The sequence below is a fragment of the Diadema antillarum genome, unplaced genomic scaffold, assembly GCF_040938485.1.
Source record: "Diadema antillarum isolate AM-2024a unplaced genomic scaffold, OU_Dant_1.0 seq00001565_RagTag, whole genome shotgun sequence".
NCBI lineage: Eukaryota > Metazoa > Echinodermata > Echinoidea > Diadematoida > Diadematidae > Diadema > Diadema antillarum.
In genome coordinates, this window is record NW_027272288.1 from 175,323 (window position 1) to 196,125 (window position 20,803).

Below are 20,803 nucleotides of genomic sequence, written 5' to 3' on the forward strand. Positions count from 1 at the left end.
TTGAGAGTTAGGGCCCATGGTGGTGCTAGAGGTTTGGTCCGCAGCTCTCTGCTATATACCAAGACGGGGTCGAGTTTTAAAGCTACATTGTTTAGATCGACCAAGTTGATTTATGACAGAAAAGAAATAAGAAAGTGCCCTTTAAACATTAAAACTCACATTACTTTAAATCAGAGGCTAAACTAGCAATGTGTGTTATCATGACAATGCCCTTTCTACTGGAAAATGTGCTTTGTATAGTTGCCTGTTAAACTCAACACGTGTGCCAAATTTCATTTCAATGGCTTGAAAACCGGGATAGTTCGATTTTCAAGTATATTATGCCTGATATGGGGGCTATACTTCATGTGTTGTACCTTTCTGCATCTGCTGAAAGTTGTGTCTTGCAAATCTTCACAACTCCAGATGCGTGCAAGTAGTTTGATTTGTACTCCTTTTACTTGATTTTGAGGCTCGAATGTGTTCTTATCATAACGTACTTTATGCAGCTGCTGTAAACTGTTGTTTTGAACCCAACAAGTGTACCACATTTCACCCTTTGAAGCAGAGAAGTACGTACTTCGATCTGTAAATCTTTCACCGGACTTTGAGGATGTAATGCACTTTCTGCTGGTGTTGCAAACGTGTCTTGACCAACTTTACATTGAAGAGTTTACGATAATGCATGTACAGTATCATGCAAACATGGTACACACTTTTCACATGGGGTCAGTCTATGGCAGGTCACAATGCTGTTCGTTGATTGGTCAGTCGAGGAAAGGGTTGTTATATTGGATGTAGCACGTTTTGGAAACAAACAAAAATGGATTGAACGCTTTCTAGAAAAATAAAATCATTTTGTTGTCTTTGATCTTTAATGTTTCTAAATTGAGATTAATGAAACTGGAAATGTTAGAAATGTGGACATAATGATGAAGCACAGATTGGATGTATCAGTTTTGACATCCAATAATACACTGTCTAACTCAAAGGTCTTTGTTTTGTGAATTACGAATTGGCAATGAGTGTTGATGATGAATAGACTGCCTGGGAAAAACTGTACATTGCAGGACACCAAATAGCGGCAGTAAGCTACAAAATCAGACTCAAGGGGTGTGGGTACACTGCAAAGACATCGTTGTTAGAATTTTAACACCATGGGTGTTAAATCTAACACCGATCAAGTGTAAATAGAGAACCACACCCACAGGTGCAGAAAGTGTGTTGTAATTGTGTTGAAAAGTGTTTTACCTGGCACTTCATGGCGTTAATTTGACACTAGCTGGTGATATATTTTGACACTGCGTTGGTGTTAATTCAACAATGACATCGCATGGTGTTGATATGATAGTGCTGGTGTTTATGTCAATGGTATAACACCCGTCCAGCTATGGTGTAAATGTATTCACACTTTTTTTTTCAAAAATCAAGTACGTTATCGGAAAATACTTGATCGTCTTGTCGAAGTTCAAAATCAACTAGAAGACTAGCAACTAAGAGACTATTAAAAAACTATTTTATATCTTTAAATGATACCAGGAGGTGTTAATCTAACACCATAAATGAGCACCGGAAATTTAACACCAGCTCGGTGTTTCATATTTAACACCTGGATCTTTTCAGTGTATATTTCTGTCTCCTAAAAATATTTGAAAAATACATCTCGCAGCTGAATCCTGTTGACTACATTATCTTAACTGTTTGTATTTAAATACGACCTTATTACTGATACGTCGATTTACATTGTTTATTGACATCATAACCTCTCATGATTGAATAAATGTCAATGTTTTGCTTCTTTTTTTTTTTGGTACAGAGAACGGCGACAATGGCAGAAGACATGCATTACTCAGCCCAGACATATCTCGTCCTATTCACTCTAATAATACACAGCCTCGTATCGATGCCTACAATGCAGACGACTGCTAAACCAGTTGCATCTAGGAAATGTCTTTTTGAGCGAGACATTCACCTCGTGATGTGTTGCGCTATGGACCTGACTTCGGTGCCGAGGGATCTACCCATTGACACTGAGATTCTCGATTTGAGCATCAACAAGATCACCGCCTTGTACAAAACATCGTTTTCACCCTACAAGCAATTAGAAGTTCTGATCATTCGGTCAAATGATATTTCTTTCATTGACAGTGGCACGTTTTTGAAGATGTCGTTTCTGCGAAGTCTCGATTTGTCGAATAACGGACGTCTACCGGTACTACGAGGGGACATGTTTGCCAAAGGTGCCCTAGCAAACATTCAGCTAAATCGTACTAACCTTGCTCATGTCTCGGATGATATCTTCAAGGCGATGATTGTACCAGCCACACTTGGTTTAAAAGACAACGCTTTGCGGAATATCAGCTGGACGGATTGCCACAACGTGGCATTTCAAATCGTTTCACTTCCGGGCAATAATTTTACTGAACTGTCAGAACAATCTTTTGTCATGGGCTGCAGAGTATATCTTCTAGATCTTTCTGACAACCCGATACGCTTCGTTAGCCCAGCCACCATTTCCTCCCTCAGAGTCGAAGGCCTGGATATGAGTGGAATACTGCTACCAGAGAAAGAGCTTCAGCACCTATTCGAGGGTGTAAGGTCGTCGTCATCAATAACATACCTATACATCAGAGAAATGGGCCTCACTTCCTTACGACCTGGACTATTCGGTGCATTACAGGGAAAATACCTTCGTAAGCTAGACCTCGGTATCAATGAACTTAGACAACTTATTCCAAGAGGATTCGAAAATCTGACTGATGTATATAACCTGGCCCTTAATGCCAACCGACTGGAAGAGATTGAACCTAGCCACTTTTCGGGTATGTCCTCGCTACGAGTGCTGTCCCTGGTAGGCAATAGAATTTCTTCTATAAATTTGGACAATCATGTGTGGAAGACAAATCTCACTACACTTTACCTGGGACTGAACGCCTTTGCGCGAATAGGGACTCGCGCATTCAATGGTTTGAAGAATCTAGAGTTTTTAGATTTATCGAACAATAATCTGGACCCACTATCGCACGTGGTTCTCTCGGATCTAATCTCGTTGAATTATCTAAGTTTGACTGAGTGCTCTATCTCAGTTGCATTTCAACTGAAAGTGCCTTCTCTGAGAGTACTAAACTTTTGGGGTGTAGAGGGAATTCCTCCAGACATGGTTGCCCCTGGAGCATTCAAAAACTACACACCTCTTCTGCAGGAAATAAGCTTTGAGAAAACCGGCATACATGTTTTTGACCTTTGGGATGACAAGAACAGTATGTCCTCTTTTGAAGGACTGCGTGATTTACGCGTATTGAACCTTGCTGGTACCAACATGTTTTATATGCCCACCGATTTCTTTCAAAATCTACCAACTTTGCAAGTGTTATACCTTAATGGATGCAAGATGCTGTCTTCGATACTTCCAGTGTTTAATGGGCTTTTCAGTCTACAGATTCTTAGTCTGGCAGGCAATGAGCTACGCTATATTCTCGGCGATATTTTCAAAGATACAATCCAGTTGAGAGAACTATCATTAGCTTCCAATAATCTACATTTCTTGAAAGCCGATCTGTTTCGACACCTTGTGAATCTAACCCGATTGAATCTCTCATTCAACAAGCTCGTCACGCTGCAATTCACAACATTCGAGCCTATACTGCATACTATTTTGGAACTTGAATTGGAATATAATCAGTGGGCATGCAACTGTTCCCTTAAATGGCTACCTAAGTGGGTAGCTCAGAGGTCTATCAAGCTTGAATATAGTCTCGCAACCAGGTGTTCTCACGAAGGTTCATTCAAATCTGCTGCAGGAAAGCTTTTGATTGAATTTAATCCAATTAGAGAGTGTGGCCCACAGTATGTACTCTACTTTTCATTGGTAGCCAGCGCTGCGTTTGTTACACTTGGTCTGATCGTGATCTACTACAATCGCTGGAAAATCAGGTACGGGCTCTTTTTGTGCAAGATCCACTTCATTGGTTACCGGGAAATCATCCCGCGGGAGCAAAGAGAAGATTTTAGATATGATATGTACATTATCACACACGATGAAGACGAGGAGTGGACGGATAGGATCTTCATACGTGGTATGGAAGAGAACCTGCCTGATTATGGCCGACTTGCCATCGGAGATGAGGCCCTTCGGCTTGGGATGTACTACCTGGATTCCGTCAACCTTCTTGTGGAAAACAGCTTCAAGGTGATCTTTCTCGTCAGCGCCAAAGCTCTCAGGGACCACATGTTCCTTCTAAAATTCAGACTCGCCCTGGACCATGTTAATGAGGTGCAGACGGAAAAGATCGTGCTGGTGTTTCGGGAAGAAATACCGGACGCTGATCTGCCGTTCCTGATCCGTCTGTTCCTCAGTGATAATCGGGCGTACCTTATGTGGCCGCGAAATCTTGAGGGACAGCCTTACTTCTGGGAACAGCTTGCAAAATACATGATCTTTAACAGATACTGTAACCCTCTTGTTCCCCCGTAGTAAATGAACATGACAAGTTATAGCGTAATAATGTTTAATCGGTTCCACAGATTGGACGTTATCTTATGTCTTGTTACTCACAGTCATACAGAGAAGGCAAAGACTTATCTAAAGACTCTAAACTATATCTTTGTAATACACATACATCAACATCTACTCAATACTTCGCAATATAATTTAAATGTCAGTGGAATAAACATTTTATTGTTTGATATGTTTAGAATATAATTCAGATAGATAGGAACTGAAAATTTTAGTAGTGGTTTAAGCAAATGTATGTTGATATATGATAGGCAATGTATCAATTGCATAATAATGTATCATTGTAAAGGTCGAACTGTTATCAAAGTAATGTGGAGGTACGTAAGTAGGTATGTGGGCAAATAGATTTATGTGTATGAATTTATGTGGATGTGTATGTACGTATATTAAGAAGTGTGTTAATGTGTAGAAATTGTAATTAAATTTTGGAAGTTTTTTATGTTGTTGGATGGTTTAAAATGGTGTTTTTAGTTTATAAGAGATTGAATAGAACGAGCCTCAGTATAGAACACTCCCCCCCCCCCCCCGTCACACTGGCAACATTATAAGACCGTACCGAGCAGTAACAGAGTGAATTCCGTTTTGTGAGTTTATTTAGTAATATTATGTTTGTTTGTTTGTTATTTGGAATTGTTGAAAATGTTTTGTAATTTTGTACGATTTGTATTTATTGTTATGTTCTGTACATTTTTGAATGTATAGAATTAAGTATAGCAAAGTTTAGTATGACTTTACACCAAGGTTGATTTTGATTATGTTTTTATTGTCATTGTAGATTCTGTTGAAGGGCAATTAGCCCGAAAGCTTCGTTAAAGGGGTGCAGCTACCCAACATCACTGCCGCGTCTCTGTGCAAGCTTTGCTGGCAATATATATATATATATATATATATATATATATATATATACACTGTATATATATATATATATATATATATATATACTGTATATAATTATATATATATATACACACACGCAACCGTCGTGTATACAATCATATAGATGTTAGCTCTGCTACCTATCAATGGACTAGACTTACTATCTAGAAAACATTATACTTTTTGCCAAAAAGGGTAAAAAAGAAAAGAACGAATGAAAACATTACAGGCAACGCTAAAAAAGCCGATTCTTGTCTTCATCATTTTATTAGCCATGATTCCGAAGCATATAACATACATTAAAAAGGTATATAACCATGTTGATAATGTACCTTATTTTCTTGATAAGTGATAGCATTACGAAAATAAAGCCGCACTTTCGAAAGTAGATAGGAAAGTAGTCACAAGTCCTACAAGACGGATTTGTACCTCTATTCTTGTTGATGGCTGAAGTTAGAGGAAAGGGGCGTTATTTAAGAGTGGAGTTACCATGTTGACGGAAGGAATGTGGAAAGAAGTGGCAGTAAAATGAACAGCCGTGTACATTGTAAGAATGGTTCAAAAGGTACACAACCATGATACCCGCTAATACCTCTCCACTAGCAGATTAATGTGGTGTACACTCAATATATTTTACTCCGAAACGTCTGCCGCACGGTACCAGACTATCACGTTTAGTGTACTTGCCCAAAAGGGGAGGAAAAGGGTTTCTACTCTGTAATATCCTTTCCTTTTCTGTCAATCTCGCCGTATTCTAAGTTTACGTTCATTTCAGCGTGTGGAATTGTGGTGAATGTCACTCTTTTATTCAATGTTTGTACGCTCTCCAAATATATAGACGACTTTCTTGGCAAAACTATAATGTCGGATATATTCAACCCCTGGCCTCGCTTCTCCTTTTTGAGATGGGCAATACGAGAAGGCAATTAGCTAGAACATGCTTCTTAAGGGATTTGTAAGTTCTGGTCTTGTTGTTGAGATAAACATTAAGACCTTCACCTCATCTCGGTCCGAAGAAGATGTGTTACCATTGTTACAGATTAATGACGTCGGTGACTGTAAAGCATCAACTTTTAAAAATCAAATACCCAAATATAAGAAAGACCCACGCCAATTAGAGTTTTGAAGAAACAACCAACCAACCAAACAAATAAAAACATTATGTTGTTTTCAATTATGGATATGTCTTGTATACAAAGTGAAGTGGTAAGCAGTTATTTGAACTATATTTTCATTACTTTGCAAGGGGTCTCCAAAGTTGATGGTTAAATTTCGACCTGGACCGTTTTCATTTCCAGGTATTCAATTGTATTATGCATTGAATGGAATTGATATTGGAAATCATCAAAGTCTCCTTTCGTAACTAAACTGAGTTACCATGGATACCGGGAATGTGAAATAAGGGAGACTATACTACCGAGGAGATCAAAAATCCACCTCTCTATCCCTCCTCAAACAAGATATAATGATGATTACATATTATTACCATGTGAAAATTCTAACTGCAGTTTTGTATCAGTAGTACTAACTTTGTTCACCTTACAGCAAAGGTGTGCAAGAAACATTTACTTACAACTTCACAAAATAGTAATGTTCAAATTACCAAGGGTTGATAGATTCATCGTTCGAAGTGTAAAACATCGGAATTACTATAGTAGAAGAATATATGCGTCTAATTTCAGGAATGTGTAATCAATTGAGGATCAATACTATTTGACAAAATAAAAAGAAATTTCACTGCTTAATGATTTCTTTTGAATGAAAGCCTATTCATATTAATGTTACACTCGTTTTGCATTCCATCATTATTCAATGAAAATCCGAAGAAAGTGGCTTGTTGCCATGACCACGGAAATCTTACAAGTAACTGGAGGAGCTTGATCCCATCGTTACAAACACTGTACGCACCAAACAGAACGGGGGCGCTGTTTGCTGGCTTCATGTGTGCATACCACAGATATACTCGACTCTTGCTTCACGCCATGGTATACGCAATCTCGCGCAGAACTATAAGCATGTCGATACAGCGAAGTCGTGGGATGTATTGTTGACGTCATGAGAATGCTAATGAGCCCCCTAAAAGGTATGCGCTCTATGCATACAGTGGACCCTGTCACATCATGGCGTTCTTTTTCATGAAGTCCTAACGGCGACCTTCGGGAGAATTCTTGACTGGTCATAACATGAAAATACCCGAGATATAGGAAGAGAAGAGGTCGCATGGATTATCGTGCAAGCACCATAGGTATCCTGGACAAGCCTGATACTCAAATTTCAAATCAGTTTGGCGCGCTTGATTCTGGATACTAATAGCATCGAAGAAATGCCTCCCAAGAGCTGGTAGTGAGCAGGCCATATTTTGCACTTCAGCACAGACATAAATTACAAAACAAACGCTGCATTTTGTGTTTCCATCGTATTTGTTGTTGTGTTATTGCCGGGAAAACTTCAATTCAGAACGAGATAGTGTGACACGAGTCCTCTGTTTTGTTGTTGCTTTTTATCAAAGTGTGCTTGCTTGTGACGTCACCTCATCTCGCTTCTACTAATGAGAAGTCCGTGGTGTTGTTAATACTCGGCAGTTAACTGCCGAGCGGGCGCATGAGGGCGTGGTTACACCTTGACGACGGCTTTCCCGAAGTTGGAACCAGAGAAGAGTTCCATGAAGGCCTTAGGCATGTTTTCGAAGCCCTGGGTCACGTGCTCCTTATACTTGATCTTCCCCTGTCACAAAGATGAATACAAAGAGAAAGATTGAAATAAGGATAGATAAATGAAAGTCTAGAAAGACGGCTGAAAAAATAGGTAGGATAAATGATGCATTCAAAAAATGATAAGTAATCTTTCTATAGTTCAGTTCAGTCTAATAATTTTCATTCTCATTCTTCTTCCAACAAAACATAACACAGAATAAATCAGGAATTATATCATAAACACATATACATTAGAAACAAGATAAAATACATCAGAAAAAAGTTTTGTAAGAAGGAACTATAGTGGTACGTAAAAGGTGCCAGTTCCCCTCTACTTTCATCGTTATTATCACGAACCCTGAGTGTGCAGCAGATTATAAGCAATAATTTTGGTTTTGCTAACATGGCTGAAGGGAACAATGCTCACACTAAAACAGCATCATTTCATTTCACGTGACCACCTTTTTTTACTACTACTACGGTGTACTACTACTACTACTACTACTGCTACTACTACCACATACTACTACTGCTTCTACCCATAACATGATAGTAATGCTAATGATACTGACAATGATTATATAATAGTCATCATCATCATCATAATTATGCTCAATATCGTTATCATAATTATACTATGCCTATTGCAATTAAAAAAATCATGAAAATGATAACCGACGATTATCATAATCATCACCATCGTCATCATCACCACCGCCATCATCATCATCATGATCATCGCCATTGATATCGTCTCATCAATGGTGATCATAGGCTAGTAAAGTGTCCTCTGGACCTACCTCCTTGACCCACTCGATCAGGGCCTGAAGGGCCTCGTCGTAGCGGTCGTAGTGGTCAAAGATCAGGAATCCAGTGATGGTAAGTCTGCTCTTATTGATGGCGAGTTGGAGGGAAGTAGCTATGGATGATGAGAACAACATAAGAGGCGGATGAATGTTGGTGATTTAAGCCCAAATTTTCAGCACGCTCCGATATTATCATAATACATGTAATCTATATTGTAACCGTGCATCACAAAAGCAACGAAAGGTCGCACGCGCTGATTTCGTGTGAGGACTGAAAATAGGTGTAATGGATCAGTCTAGCCAGTCTTGAGTTTTACATAGTTTCTGAAAGATCAATTCTTTGTTTACATAATGTTAAAGTTTGGGACACTTTTTTTGTCCACAATAATGTGATTAGTTATGACTTTTCCCCCTTTTCATTAAAAAAAAAAACCCGACTGTGCATGATGTTTATTTTTAACCGTAATATAACTTTAGAACCAATGATGCTGCTGCTTTTAAAGTTGATACGTGTATTAATCATTGACAGAATGTGTTAATCAAGTATGATCAATTTCACCTTAATCTGATAATCTCCTTATCGTTGTTGCTCTGGTAATTTATATTCTTATTGTTTTTTGTCCCATTGATCGCACAGCCAGTACGACTTAGTTGCTTGAATAACCCTGTACTTCAGTGCCCCTTCTCTCAGTTCACATTTTAGAAAGTTTGTGGGTTTTTTTTCTTACAATATTCAGATGGGTAAGAAGGATTCATTTGAATTGACTAATGTATAATTTTGAAGCTTAAAATCTGCTCTTTCAGAATCAGCTTTTAACTAAAAATCCATGTCTGACGACCACTTTTGTTGGTTTTGCAATGCAGGAATACAATTTCAATTATAGTCTTCTTTATCCAGGGTAGCCTCTTTAGTGTTTTCACTTCTCTACAGGAGGGCTCTACCATTATCATTACCCTGGCGGTGCCAGGTACCAAATCATACATCTGGGCAGATAGGCCGGGACATCGTAGGTAAAAACATATTGACCAAAGAAGTATTAAGCACGTAGGCTACTGAACTGGATTGAACGGAAGTCATCTCGATTGACATGGGGTAAGATTTCATTTCTTCTCCATTCTGATTTGTTCTTCTTTTTTTAACTGTGTGGTGTATGGGAAACATTATTCTTCAGCTATACAAAATTTCGTGAGGTTTGCAGAACGGGTATACGACCTTTAAGCCCATCCCCCCCCCCCCCCCCTGTGATTAGTCTCTTAATTCTAATCTATGACACTCCTTTAGAATCCTAAAACTCTGCAAACGAACCTTTCGGGGGAGCAGCGGAGTTGTAGGCGCTGATGGAGCCACACACACAAACCCGTCCTCGGACGTTCATGTTGTAGATAACAGAACTGGAAAACTCTCCTCCTACCTGTATAAAGAAAACGTCATGAATTGTATGTAAGTAAGCAAAACACGAAACCAGGGAGGTGTTACAGAGATGGAGTGGCAACTCTTCTTAATTCATGCAAACACATGTTTGGGTTCAAGGCGTTACAATGGGATGTCTAGCATTCCACTTCGCTTTGAAGTCATGCTCGGCACCGCTCTAGTTGCAAGACGAAGTTCGGAGACGAAGAACCCATTTCTTCTTTCGTTGAATTACAAGCTTTATTTCACCGTAAAATTTTGAATGAAATACTCGAATTGATTTAGAATAGTTGAGAGAAGAATTCAATATTATAAACATGTATTTCTAGTTTCTTCGTAATGCGCAAATCGAAATGAAATGAAAATTAGACCCTCTTTAAAACCTAATATTTTTGTAAAATGCGCACATTTCCGCATGTTAGTTTTCTATCTTTTAATCTGGTATATTTTGATCTTTCAAATAATGTACTCCGCTAAAGCGTGTTCCAGCGTGCTTTTAAACTATTTGCTGTTAAAATTGTCAGTTTTACATTGCATTTTGATTCGCTGCTCCAATTCAAGGTACACAAATTCATTGTTGCCATCACATTGAAAGAGAGAGCGAATTGCAGTAGGGGCAAGTATTTCTAGATGTGAGAGCGCTAGTCCCGATTATTGATGCTCTCTTTTGTCAAAGCACATGGGTAATACCTGTAGTTGAATGCATAACTTCTCGGCGGTGCCGCGCATGACTTCAAAGGAGAGCAGTAGTTGTCCCTCCTTCTCTAGCACCTCCCTGATGAAACCTATCAGCGGCTATCAACTCGCAATCGACTGAGGACAGCTAGGGTACTAAAGAAACATTTTATTTGTCCTCGGGAGGAGCGTAACGACAGTTTTACATGGGTTTGTGTGTGTGTGTGTGTGTGTGTGTGTGTGTGTGTGTGTGTTCGTGCGTGTGTGAGGATGTTTCTGCGTGTTTGTGAGTGCGTAGAATTAGGGGTCCACATCTTTTCATACAGGCCTATGTTAGGTTTAGGTGGTTTTTCTTTTTTTAGGGTCAAACATTGTTAGTTGTGTTTGAAGACTGGATGATATCAATTATTACTATTGTGTTTTATTGGATCTTGTTTTGCGCACCTTGTTTTGATGAATGTATACATTCATAGCAGCAAAAACATTAACTTGTTTTGTCCTCTTGAATAAGAATATATGCGGCACACTTCTACTTCAACATACCTTACTAATTGCCTCTTATTTCCATCTTTGTTGTTGTTGTTGGTCTGTCCATTTCTCTTCTCTCTCCCTTCCCCCTTTCTGTCTCTCGTAGGCTTAAATTTACCTATTTCCCCCTTCTTATCACCTTAATTCGAATTACTTTAAAACGAGGAATGTTCGCGTGCATTTCAATTTCGTGAAATTAAAATGCACTCGCAAAAGTTATTGTCTACACAAGTGCATTGAATACCACAAGCAGTTCGCGAAAATTTCATGCCGCGAACATATAGTACATTATTTCATATATCACATGTGTTATACACTAATTTGACCCGCATATACCTGCAAAGACTCAAAACCCAAAGTCCAGAATCATTACACAGTAATAGTTTCTGTAAGATAGAAATGGTGTGATATTCAAGCCCCAATGGACAGTGATGGATCTGAGCATAGTTGCCTACAGCCACGTGGATTTCATGCAGAATGGTAGAGTGCATGCTGACTGAAATCTGCACCGTCATCATATTACAGTGTGCACATTTATATAGAAAAAAAAGTCACAATTATGCAGTCGTTCAAAGTTCAGCCAGTCGCATATTATCAGCATAATTATATTATAATGCGAGAGCGATTTGAAAAGTCGCTGAGTCACGGTGGAGCGTAGGACCTATACATAGAAAGCGACGGACGCCTACGCACTTCCTGAACGAATTATCAACGTACATTGTACGCTCAAGCAAAGGACGCGCACGAACCAACCAAGGCCGGGGGCTAAAGTCCAGCGATTTATTATAATGCGAGTGAATTTGGCGTTGGACTTGCTGTGACCGTGAAGGGTATTTACCCACATTAACATAAAATCTGTCAATACCCTGTATTATCACCGTATTTACATGGTCACAACGGACTTTGCTTAAAAAAACACAAAATCCGAATTTTAAAGGCGCAATGGCGTTCATGAAAATCAGGCCTGCTGCTTTATAGCAGCAAAAAGACTATTTCTATTTAAAAAAAAAACCTAATAGATTCGCGAATTTCATTAATCATTCACAAGCTTTTCGTTTAATTTCTCTGATGCATTTTAAAGGTCTTGTTTTCCCTTCATTTGATTCTATGAGAGCGAAAAAATCAGTGAGACATGTTATCACCCGTGTTAACTACAACCCATTGTACTGAGAGTGTAGACGATAGATGTGAATTCAAGATTGCAACAAAACTTTCCACAAAATTAACTGAGCCCTGAGAACTATTTGTGATGATGACGAAGAAAATCGTAAAATTCATAACGTTAATAACGGAAGTAGAGCCATAATAAATTTCAGGATGCTATAATCAGTGGAAATTTGTGTGAAGCAGTTTATTCATCGAAACGGCAGAGAAATAACATTTGAACTTCTTCTGTACCGTCTTGTTCTCCTATCTCATAATTAAAATCATCATAAGCATCATAAAGAGAAAAAAAAACGTTTAAAAGTATTTTCATCATACAGCAATGTATTGCAGTTAGTTGTCTTCATCTGGAAACTCTCATTCAGCAATATTCTTTGTATGTCTTTGTGTGTGTGTGTGTGTGTGTGTGTGTGTGTGTGTGTGTTTGTGGGGGGGGGGGGGAGGGGGAGGCAAGTTACACCGTGATATGTAAGAGCATGAACGTTTGATACTCACGTTGTCATAGTAACAATCGACGCCATTTGGAGCGGCTTCTTTGATAGCCTTGTCCAAGTCTTTGATGGTCTTGTAGTTGAGGGCGATGTCATACCCCAGATCCTTCAGGTACTTCAGTTTTGCTTCAGAACCTGCGAAGCCGATGACTTTACAGCCCTTTGAAATTAGGAATCGAAGACAGTTTTAGAATGAAGAACAAATATCAGGTGTATTTAGGGCTAAACAGGCAAAAATCATCACTCGACTGTCCATTGTCAACTTCTATAGCTCCTAGCTGAAACAGTCGAATTGGAGAGTAATCATTAATGAAAATGGAGGATCAGAGGCATATTTCACCATTCTCTTGACATTGTTTAAGTTCAGAAAAATTCATTTAGATCGGATTGATATGTTCATCAACAGCTGTTGAAATATCCAGCTTACCGTCATGTTCTGAGATTTAAGAGAACGGTGTTGCTATATAATATTAAATTTTAGCCCATCATCATCGCGCGTCGGAAATATGATGTAGCGCTCTAACAGCTGCGGTGACGCTTTACCGAAAAATGAAGTAAAACAAAAATCAAAAAAGTTCCTTTCACCAGTTTCATTACTGACCTTGATCTTGGCGATCTGACCGACTACCGCTCCCACTGCTCCGGCCGCACCGCTGACCACCACCGTCTCTCCGGGCTGTGGCTTGCAGATGTCCAGGAAAGCCAGATAGGCGGTCTTCCTGTTTTGAGATGTTTAAAGTAAACGTTGAGACGAGAAGATTCCCGACAAACCAGTAATCAGACACACTAAACAAATATTAAAAATTTCTGATTTGTATTTATATCATGTTGGAATTTTCATGTATAAGTTGAATACTGGTGACCTTCCTCGTATATTTTCCTCAATGTTTGTGAAAAACAGTGATATTCATACTTACCCTACAAGACACAGTGAATCCTATCATTTTTCTCCTGTTCGTACAGTTTTAGCCCTTAAGACAATTACATCTACCGGCCCTTCTTTCTGGAATGAGTTAGATTCGGTTCGGTTGCACTCAAGTTCTTTAAGCTCCTTTAAGAAAAATCTCAAAGCCAATTTTCTAAAATCCTATGTGTAATTATTTTGCCGTAATCGCTTAATTTTTTTTTGCATATACTTAAATGATGCCTCGCTCGGATGACCTCACCCATTAACTTGCTACTTTTTTAAGCATTTATACCATAAGTTAATCATAAAACAGTATATACTATACTTTGTACATCCCGTAAACATTGTAATATTCTCGATATTTTGAATTTTGCATGTTACGTCACTTCTGACTTTGATATACTGTACTAAAACCCTGTGTTATATTTTTGGAACCCACATCCTACAAGCTTTGCTTTTTAGTGGGTTCCTCATATAACACGTTAATTATATGTCCTTATACATTTGTGCATTATTGGTTCAAACTGACCATTGTGTGAAAAACATTTCTGCTTCAAATCAAATGGAATATAAAACTTGTACGAAATGTGGAATATGGAACGTGAATAAATTAAAAAAAAAAAAATATATATATATATATATATATGTTGCAAATTAAATTGTAATTCTGCTGACAAACCAAAATGAAGACCTTCACCAGTTATGTCATTCCAACACATATTCTGTTTATTGTGATATGTGTCCCATAATGATGTCACTTGATTTGTATTGACTATAAGCAACACAAGCTGTGCTTTTGATTTCATTGTCTCTCCCGCATTGTTTTTTTTTTTTTTGGGGGGGGGGGGACTACAAGTTTTTCAAGTGATGTTGTCAGTACATATATCATTGTTTAAATAATTTCTTGTACAAAATATGGACAAAGTATTATTGTATAGTAATGATTTAACCTTATTATGTTTGTTTCATAATTTTGTGAACTCAAAGTGAAAAAAAAAAAAACAAATCAATCAATCTTTCACTTACCCTGGCATTCCCAGAGTGCCAAGTGCCAGCGACTTTGGCCAGTCAGGATCGGGGTAGTCAGCCACAATTGTGACGTCACTCCCTTTGGCAATAGATCCGGATGTCCAACCCGTCTGGGCCTGGACGATGGAACCCTCGGGGACCTTTGGATCTTTGCTCTTGACAACCCTGTAGGTGGGACGAGAGCAAACATGCAGTCAGACTAGGAGACGGTGAAATTTGACTGGTATCTGACTTACGTGAGTGATTCTTTCCGTCATTTTCCCCCTTTTTTTCGCCATTATTGCTGCGGTGACAAGCGCAAGATTTGAGAATCCATCATCTCTAAATTGGCAACCGAGGAACGGGGGATAGTCACCACTTCTGAGACTCAAAAGGCAATGTCAACAGTGTTATTACTAAACCACTCAGAGTAGACAGTCGTTTTGTCCATGTTCATGTCTTTTTATTCTCCATGTCCATAAACCATCTCATTTGCGAAGTATAAGATGTACATTTTTTACTCTGTCCGTCAGCTCAGTCATCTGTACACTCTGGACTCCACGGAAGACCAACTAGATAGCTGAAAATGGGCTATCCAGCCATCTTCTCAGGTAGACAATGAACAAACAAACAATCAAACAAACAAACAAACAAACAAACAAAATAACGCTTCTATATTATTTGTATCTTTCTGTATGTACACTTTCTTTCTCATCTATACCGTAATAGGCCTACTATTTCAATTCGCGTTGATTTCATGAAGATCAAAATGATATAGTATATTATGTGCATGGATATCATTTTTTGCAGGTGCGCATCTTATCACTATATAAAATTTATTGATATGAATTATGGTTGTTTGATATCTATATCATGTAGACTTACAATCTGCTTGTTTGTAGTTAGTTTATATCCGGATATAGGCCTAATTTTCACTTGCTTGTATAATTTATTGTTACTTGTGATAAGTTTGTTTTCTTTTTGATGGGGAAAATAAATAAATAAGAATAATGAAATGAAATTATATGAAATGTGTCCAACCTATCGATGCATCTTGCATTCATTTATCAGTCTGCCGAGCTCGCTCATCTCTATCTAAAATAGAAAATATCTGGATATCTTACTGGCTGATAGCTTTGAAATCACCACACCGACATCTTACCACGCACATCACGTGATCTTGCTGACAATTTCTTCTGAAATTGCGTGCAAATCCCATACAGTGTGCCTGACTTATTTCTTTATACAGCGTGAATGGACCAATGAGATATCAAGATACCTCCTATACAATCAATGGCCTAACTTCTCATGCCAATTCCTGTATTCGGCATTTTTATTTTTGCCTATCAATTCATCTATTCCTGGCTTGAAATTTCCTCGACTGCTACATCGAACATTAAAGATGAATCCACTATAGATGCAGATAAAGAAAACCATTTTACACCATGTTTTGAGGAATTTTTATACTGCAAGCCGCCTGTTTCTAATATTTCCCATTCAAAAATGGCATCAGGACCTGAACATTTCCAATAATGAATTTCTTTTGTCTTATCAGAACGTGAAGCATTCCCATTGGTAATTTGTGTTGTCTTTTGCACCTGTATTTTAATCAAGCTTCAGTGATCAAAATGACCGCAAATATATAAATAGCCATTTTTGGTATACCTGAAACATTAGCTTGTCATTAGTTAACCAGTCAGTAAATTACATGGATAAACGATTTTACAAAGTTGTCACATTGCTCAATATCAAGCATTCTTAAATCATTAATGTCCGTCTCCGAATGGTTACGGGAATATTATTAAGAAACGATGGTATTCTGCGGCGGAAAACTTACTTGGCAACCTGTTCTCCAACCATTACATCGTCCACTTTGATTGGCCAGACCCTTCGAAAGAGAAAGAAGGGTTGGGGATGAGATACGAAAGGAGGATAGAAATATAGGGGCGACGATTTCATACGCTTTGCTATAAAATGACATCTTTACTCTTAACCAGAGTTGTTACTTCTCAACACCATTATGCCGAAAAGAAACTTGATTTTTTTAATGAAAAGGGCAACTAAAAGCCAAAACAGTCTGAATGTTTAACACACATAATGATTCTTTCAAGCAGTTGAAAGAGATACTTCCCAAAATGTTGAATGTTAGGAAGCATAATTATTGATAGATTACAATTTGGCAAACACATTAATACACACATTTTTAGTTATTCAAACACAATGACAGGGAAACATGTGCCATCTTCTTTCTCGTGCTTGATATTATTTCCTAAACACAATATTGAAATGCCTAAAGAAATAGTAATATCGTATCATACACGTTTTGAAATAATTTTAGAGTGGACCATGGATAAGTAAAATGCTGTCACTTTAACACGTTTCATTCGTAATTCAATTCGATTTATATCTTACTTCTCATATCATATCGACGCTACAGCGAGAATAACAGCACAATTTTTTTTTACCTTGTCAGAAAGATTGACAATATTCATATACAATATACGTAGTAATCATTCATTCATTCCTTCACATACTCTTTTTCCATTTCCAGCATAAACGTTAAAAATGTTACAGAAATTGAATATATCAGTCATATTGTACAACATACTTAGATTAAATCAAATATAATGATAATTGGTAGAAATGCACGACTGTTGCCTAAACATTACTAACCTCATGTAAGGGTCCACGGAAAGGTAAAGAGCCTCTAGTTGCACCTCTGGAATACAAACGTAGGATTAACATAAGAAATGTATGTATGGCAAACTAAAATTAGCATGCTGCATTACTGGTTACATGTATGTATAAGTGTGCAAGATAATTATACAAATGCCACCATTCTGAAATCTTTAAATACAAGGCGTATTTAAGTAATGTAGTAAACTACAAGTATATAGATATGTATTCATTAGAACATACTATACACATACGCAGAATAACTTGTCATATACTATACATTATGAAGGCGCTTAAACCATTTGAAAATGATGAATTAAGTGCCTATTGAAAGCAAGCTCTTCATATATATGAAGGGTTCAATTCAATTCAATTCAATTTCAATTCGATTATAGTTTATTTCCAATCAACGAAAATCAAAAGATAGTACAAAGTATACATGACATGAATAATATTGTTCAAACATTTGCAAAAGATTCATAAGGGATCCGAGATAAATAACAACATATATTTACATGTATATATATATATATATATATATATATATATTATATATGTATATACCATAATTAGGAGGAACAATTATGTATACATTATATACTTTGTGACCATGCGGAAAATAGATTCGATTATGGAAAATAGTGATCCACTAAAAAGCAAAGCTTGTGGGACGTGGATCGCTAGATAAATAATGAGTAAATAAAATATTATTCGAGGGTTTATTTTATATGTATTATATTTGATATATGCATATGCATATACATATATACATAGGAAGAGTTTGTTTTCAAAAACCGGTAAGTCCATTTTTGAAGATTTTGAAGTACGATCTCTGTCATGAAGTACAAAATAATATCTTTTAAATGATATATTGATCAATACATATAAAGGTTTGTTTTGAAGTTATGGTTAAAAGAAGCAAATTTTTTCTTATTATTCTCTTTATTTTTCTTGACCTTTAATCGCAAATACCTCCATTTGCCAAATATGAACTTATCGGTTTTTGCAAACAAACTCTTCATATGTGTATATGGATATGCATACATAGGATATGTATAAATACAACAGAAACCAATTCATGCTGCCATCACCCATAATATTCCGGCACACCTGATGTTGGTGATGACAGCATAAACTTTGTTTCTTTTTTTTTATTGTTGATATTACTGCACCAACACGTGGACTACTTACTCAATATATTTATGTATACATTTGAAAATTTAAGGTTTTAACACACACATAATAGACTTTATCTTCTTTGGTATCTTGATATGAATTATTTTTTATTAAGTTTTACAATGCTCACTGTAGATTTTCCTGCAGAAATATTACACTCATGCAGTCACTCTGATGTGAACTGTTTATGAAATCCTAAGAATAAATAAAACTGACTTGATTTCTATTCCTGATCCAAAATGTCAGTACTTTGTAGATTACAGGGGGAGGGGGGAAGGTATTAGCCCATGTTGGGGCGGTTCGCTTTATTCAATATCTTATATGAATATAACTACGTTACGTTTGGAGTAGCACATAATATCCAGTCGTTTGAATTTTATGTACTTTAATCTGGTCAATCACACAACAGAAATATGAAAACCCATGTCATATTTACGCAACGGTGATTTGCATGCAAATTGGATTGTGTATTAGATAAATCGCTATATAGATAAATCATGCAAGCATGTTAATATGAAAGTTTATACGTGACTTATTGTCGACTTTTATAGTCATTATCAACGCAGGGGACAAAGACCCAGTTTATATGGCTGATACTAGGATGATAGTAGGACAATGCCATTATTTTGATGATGACCTCTGCCATGTCTTTGAATTAAATATCCATTGCAACCCAGGATCATAATATACAGCTCCTTCTCATTCAGGTATGAAGTAAGGAATTAGAGAAAGTAGATAATTTTGTTGTTAAAAAGCATCAATACATTGTTCCATCCATTTATTCGTATATTCCTTCAGAACTTTATCTCTTCTTTTCCCTGATAAGATTTTGACGTATGTCCGAAAATGCGCATTGCGCAGTTAACGATAAGCATAAACTTGATTAGAAAGGAAAATCGCAAGAGGTTGGTAATATTTGAAACACTGCGTTTTAAGTGGCATTGCTATACTAATAATATTGGTGACACATTTTGACTATCATCAAAATATAAACATAACGTAAGCCAACATAAAACGTTATCGGATGAGGATGGTACAACTGCACATAGTGCACATAGTGCAATAGTTCAAGACTGACTATATTAGGAATTTATATTACTCACCTACTAATGGATAAACAAAATCACCCAGCTCGCAACTTTTTTTTTAGTATTAAAAACAAAAGACGACTAAAAAACAGTTTTTTATAAGGATATAACGATGTCTTATGACCTCAGAACGCACAAATATATTTCACATTGACCTCACAAGATTTTGAGTTGCTGAACCATAAGCTTATATAAATGTACTTTAATCGAATCAATGCATATTCAGTTTCAGATGATTTTCAGATAATATCGCGTTAACTAACGAGATTATCGATACAGCTGTATACGTGAGGAATATAGGAACACGTCTTACCACCATCCTTTAGGGCCGGCAGGTGGTAGGACTCCACCCGAAAATTGGATCCAGTCACATTCCCTTCGAACGCCTTGGCGAGAACGATCCTCCTAGCTTTGCCAGACATCTCTTCTTTCTGATGATGGGTGGTTGTGTGTTACTGGTGATGCTGATGACCCAAAAGTGTGATTCCTTCAGAAAGCAACAGGTTTTTATATATCCCTCGTCAACGGGCACCACTCCTTGATTGGCCGAGCTTGCTACTCGTAAATGTGCATTGGTCCGAGATAACTTGAGGCAGTAATCGTGACTCTAAAAACGCAGTGTCAAAGAAATGACACACAATAGAAAGCGCACAGTGTGACGTCAGACTGCTATCCATTCCGCGGCGTACACGTCGACAATAATTGGTCAAACCACCTTCAGAATGGAGTCGCACACTCTCTGATAATGTATAGACATACTGCACATACACGTGAGGCACCAAGTAGTTAGGCAGTTTAATCAAATCCCG

At 37.5% G+C, this 20,803-nt stretch overlaps 2 protein-coding genes across 2 annotated transcripts; one reads left to right on the forward strand and one right to left on the reverse strand.

Moving 5' to 3' along the window:
- The first annotated feature begins 1,969 nt into the window (after positions 1 to 1,969).
- LOC139710786 (uncharacterized) lies at positions 1,970 to 4,453 on the forward strand. Its single transcript, XM_071622696.1, has 2 exons — positions 1,970 to 2,945; positions 3,780 to 4,453. Exons 1-2 carry the CDS (start codon positions 1,970 to 1,972, stop codon positions 4,451 to 4,453), a joined length of 1,650 nt encoding a protein of 549 aa, XP_071478797.1.
- Positions 4,454 to 5,620: 1,167 nt separating this feature from the next.
- Positions 5,621 to 20,416, reverse strand: LOC139710787 (prostaglandin reductase 1-like). The gene is made up of 9 exons (XM_071622697.1): positions 20,308 to 20,416; positions 17,728 to 17,773; positions 16,892 to 16,942; positions 15,073 to 15,240; positions 13,741 to 13,858; positions 13,144 to 13,299; positions 10,177 to 10,282; positions 8,865 to 8,983; positions 5,621 to 8,095 (listed from the first exon to the last, which is right to left on the reverse strand). Exons 1-9 carry the CDS (start codon positions 20,414 to 20,416, stop codon positions 7,985 to 7,987), a joined length of 984 nt encoding a protein of 327 aa, XP_071478798.1. The 3' UTR covers positions 5,621 to 7,984.
- Positions 20,417 to 20,803: the final 387 nt, after the last annotated feature.

What these genes read in the sequence shown, in the direction of transcription:
- LOC139710786 (XM_071622696.1), top strand. Translation starts at nt 1,970, where the DNA reads ATGGACCTGACTTCGGTGCCGAGGGATCTACCCATTGACACTGAGATT. An exon ending in AGGGACTCGCGCATTCAATG is followed by an intron (nt 2,946 to 3,779) that starts GTTTGAAGAATC and finishes AATCTGCTGCAG; the next exon opens with GAAAGCTTTTGATTGAATTT.
- LOC139710787 (XM_071622697.1), bottom strand. Translation starts at nt 20,416, where the DNA reads ATGTCTGGCAAAGCTAGGAGGATCGTTCTCGCCAAGGCGTTCGAAGGG. An exon ending in GCCGGCCCTAAAGGATGGTG is followed by an intron (nt 17,774 to 20,307) that starts GTAAGACGTGTT and finishes TTTGTATTCCAG; the next exon opens with AGGTGCAACTAGAGGCTCTT. An exon ending in TCCGTGGACCCTTACATGAG is followed by an intron (nt 16,943 to 17,727) that starts GTTAGTAATGTT and finishes TCTCTTTCGAAG; the next exon opens with GGTCTGGCCAATCAAAGTGG.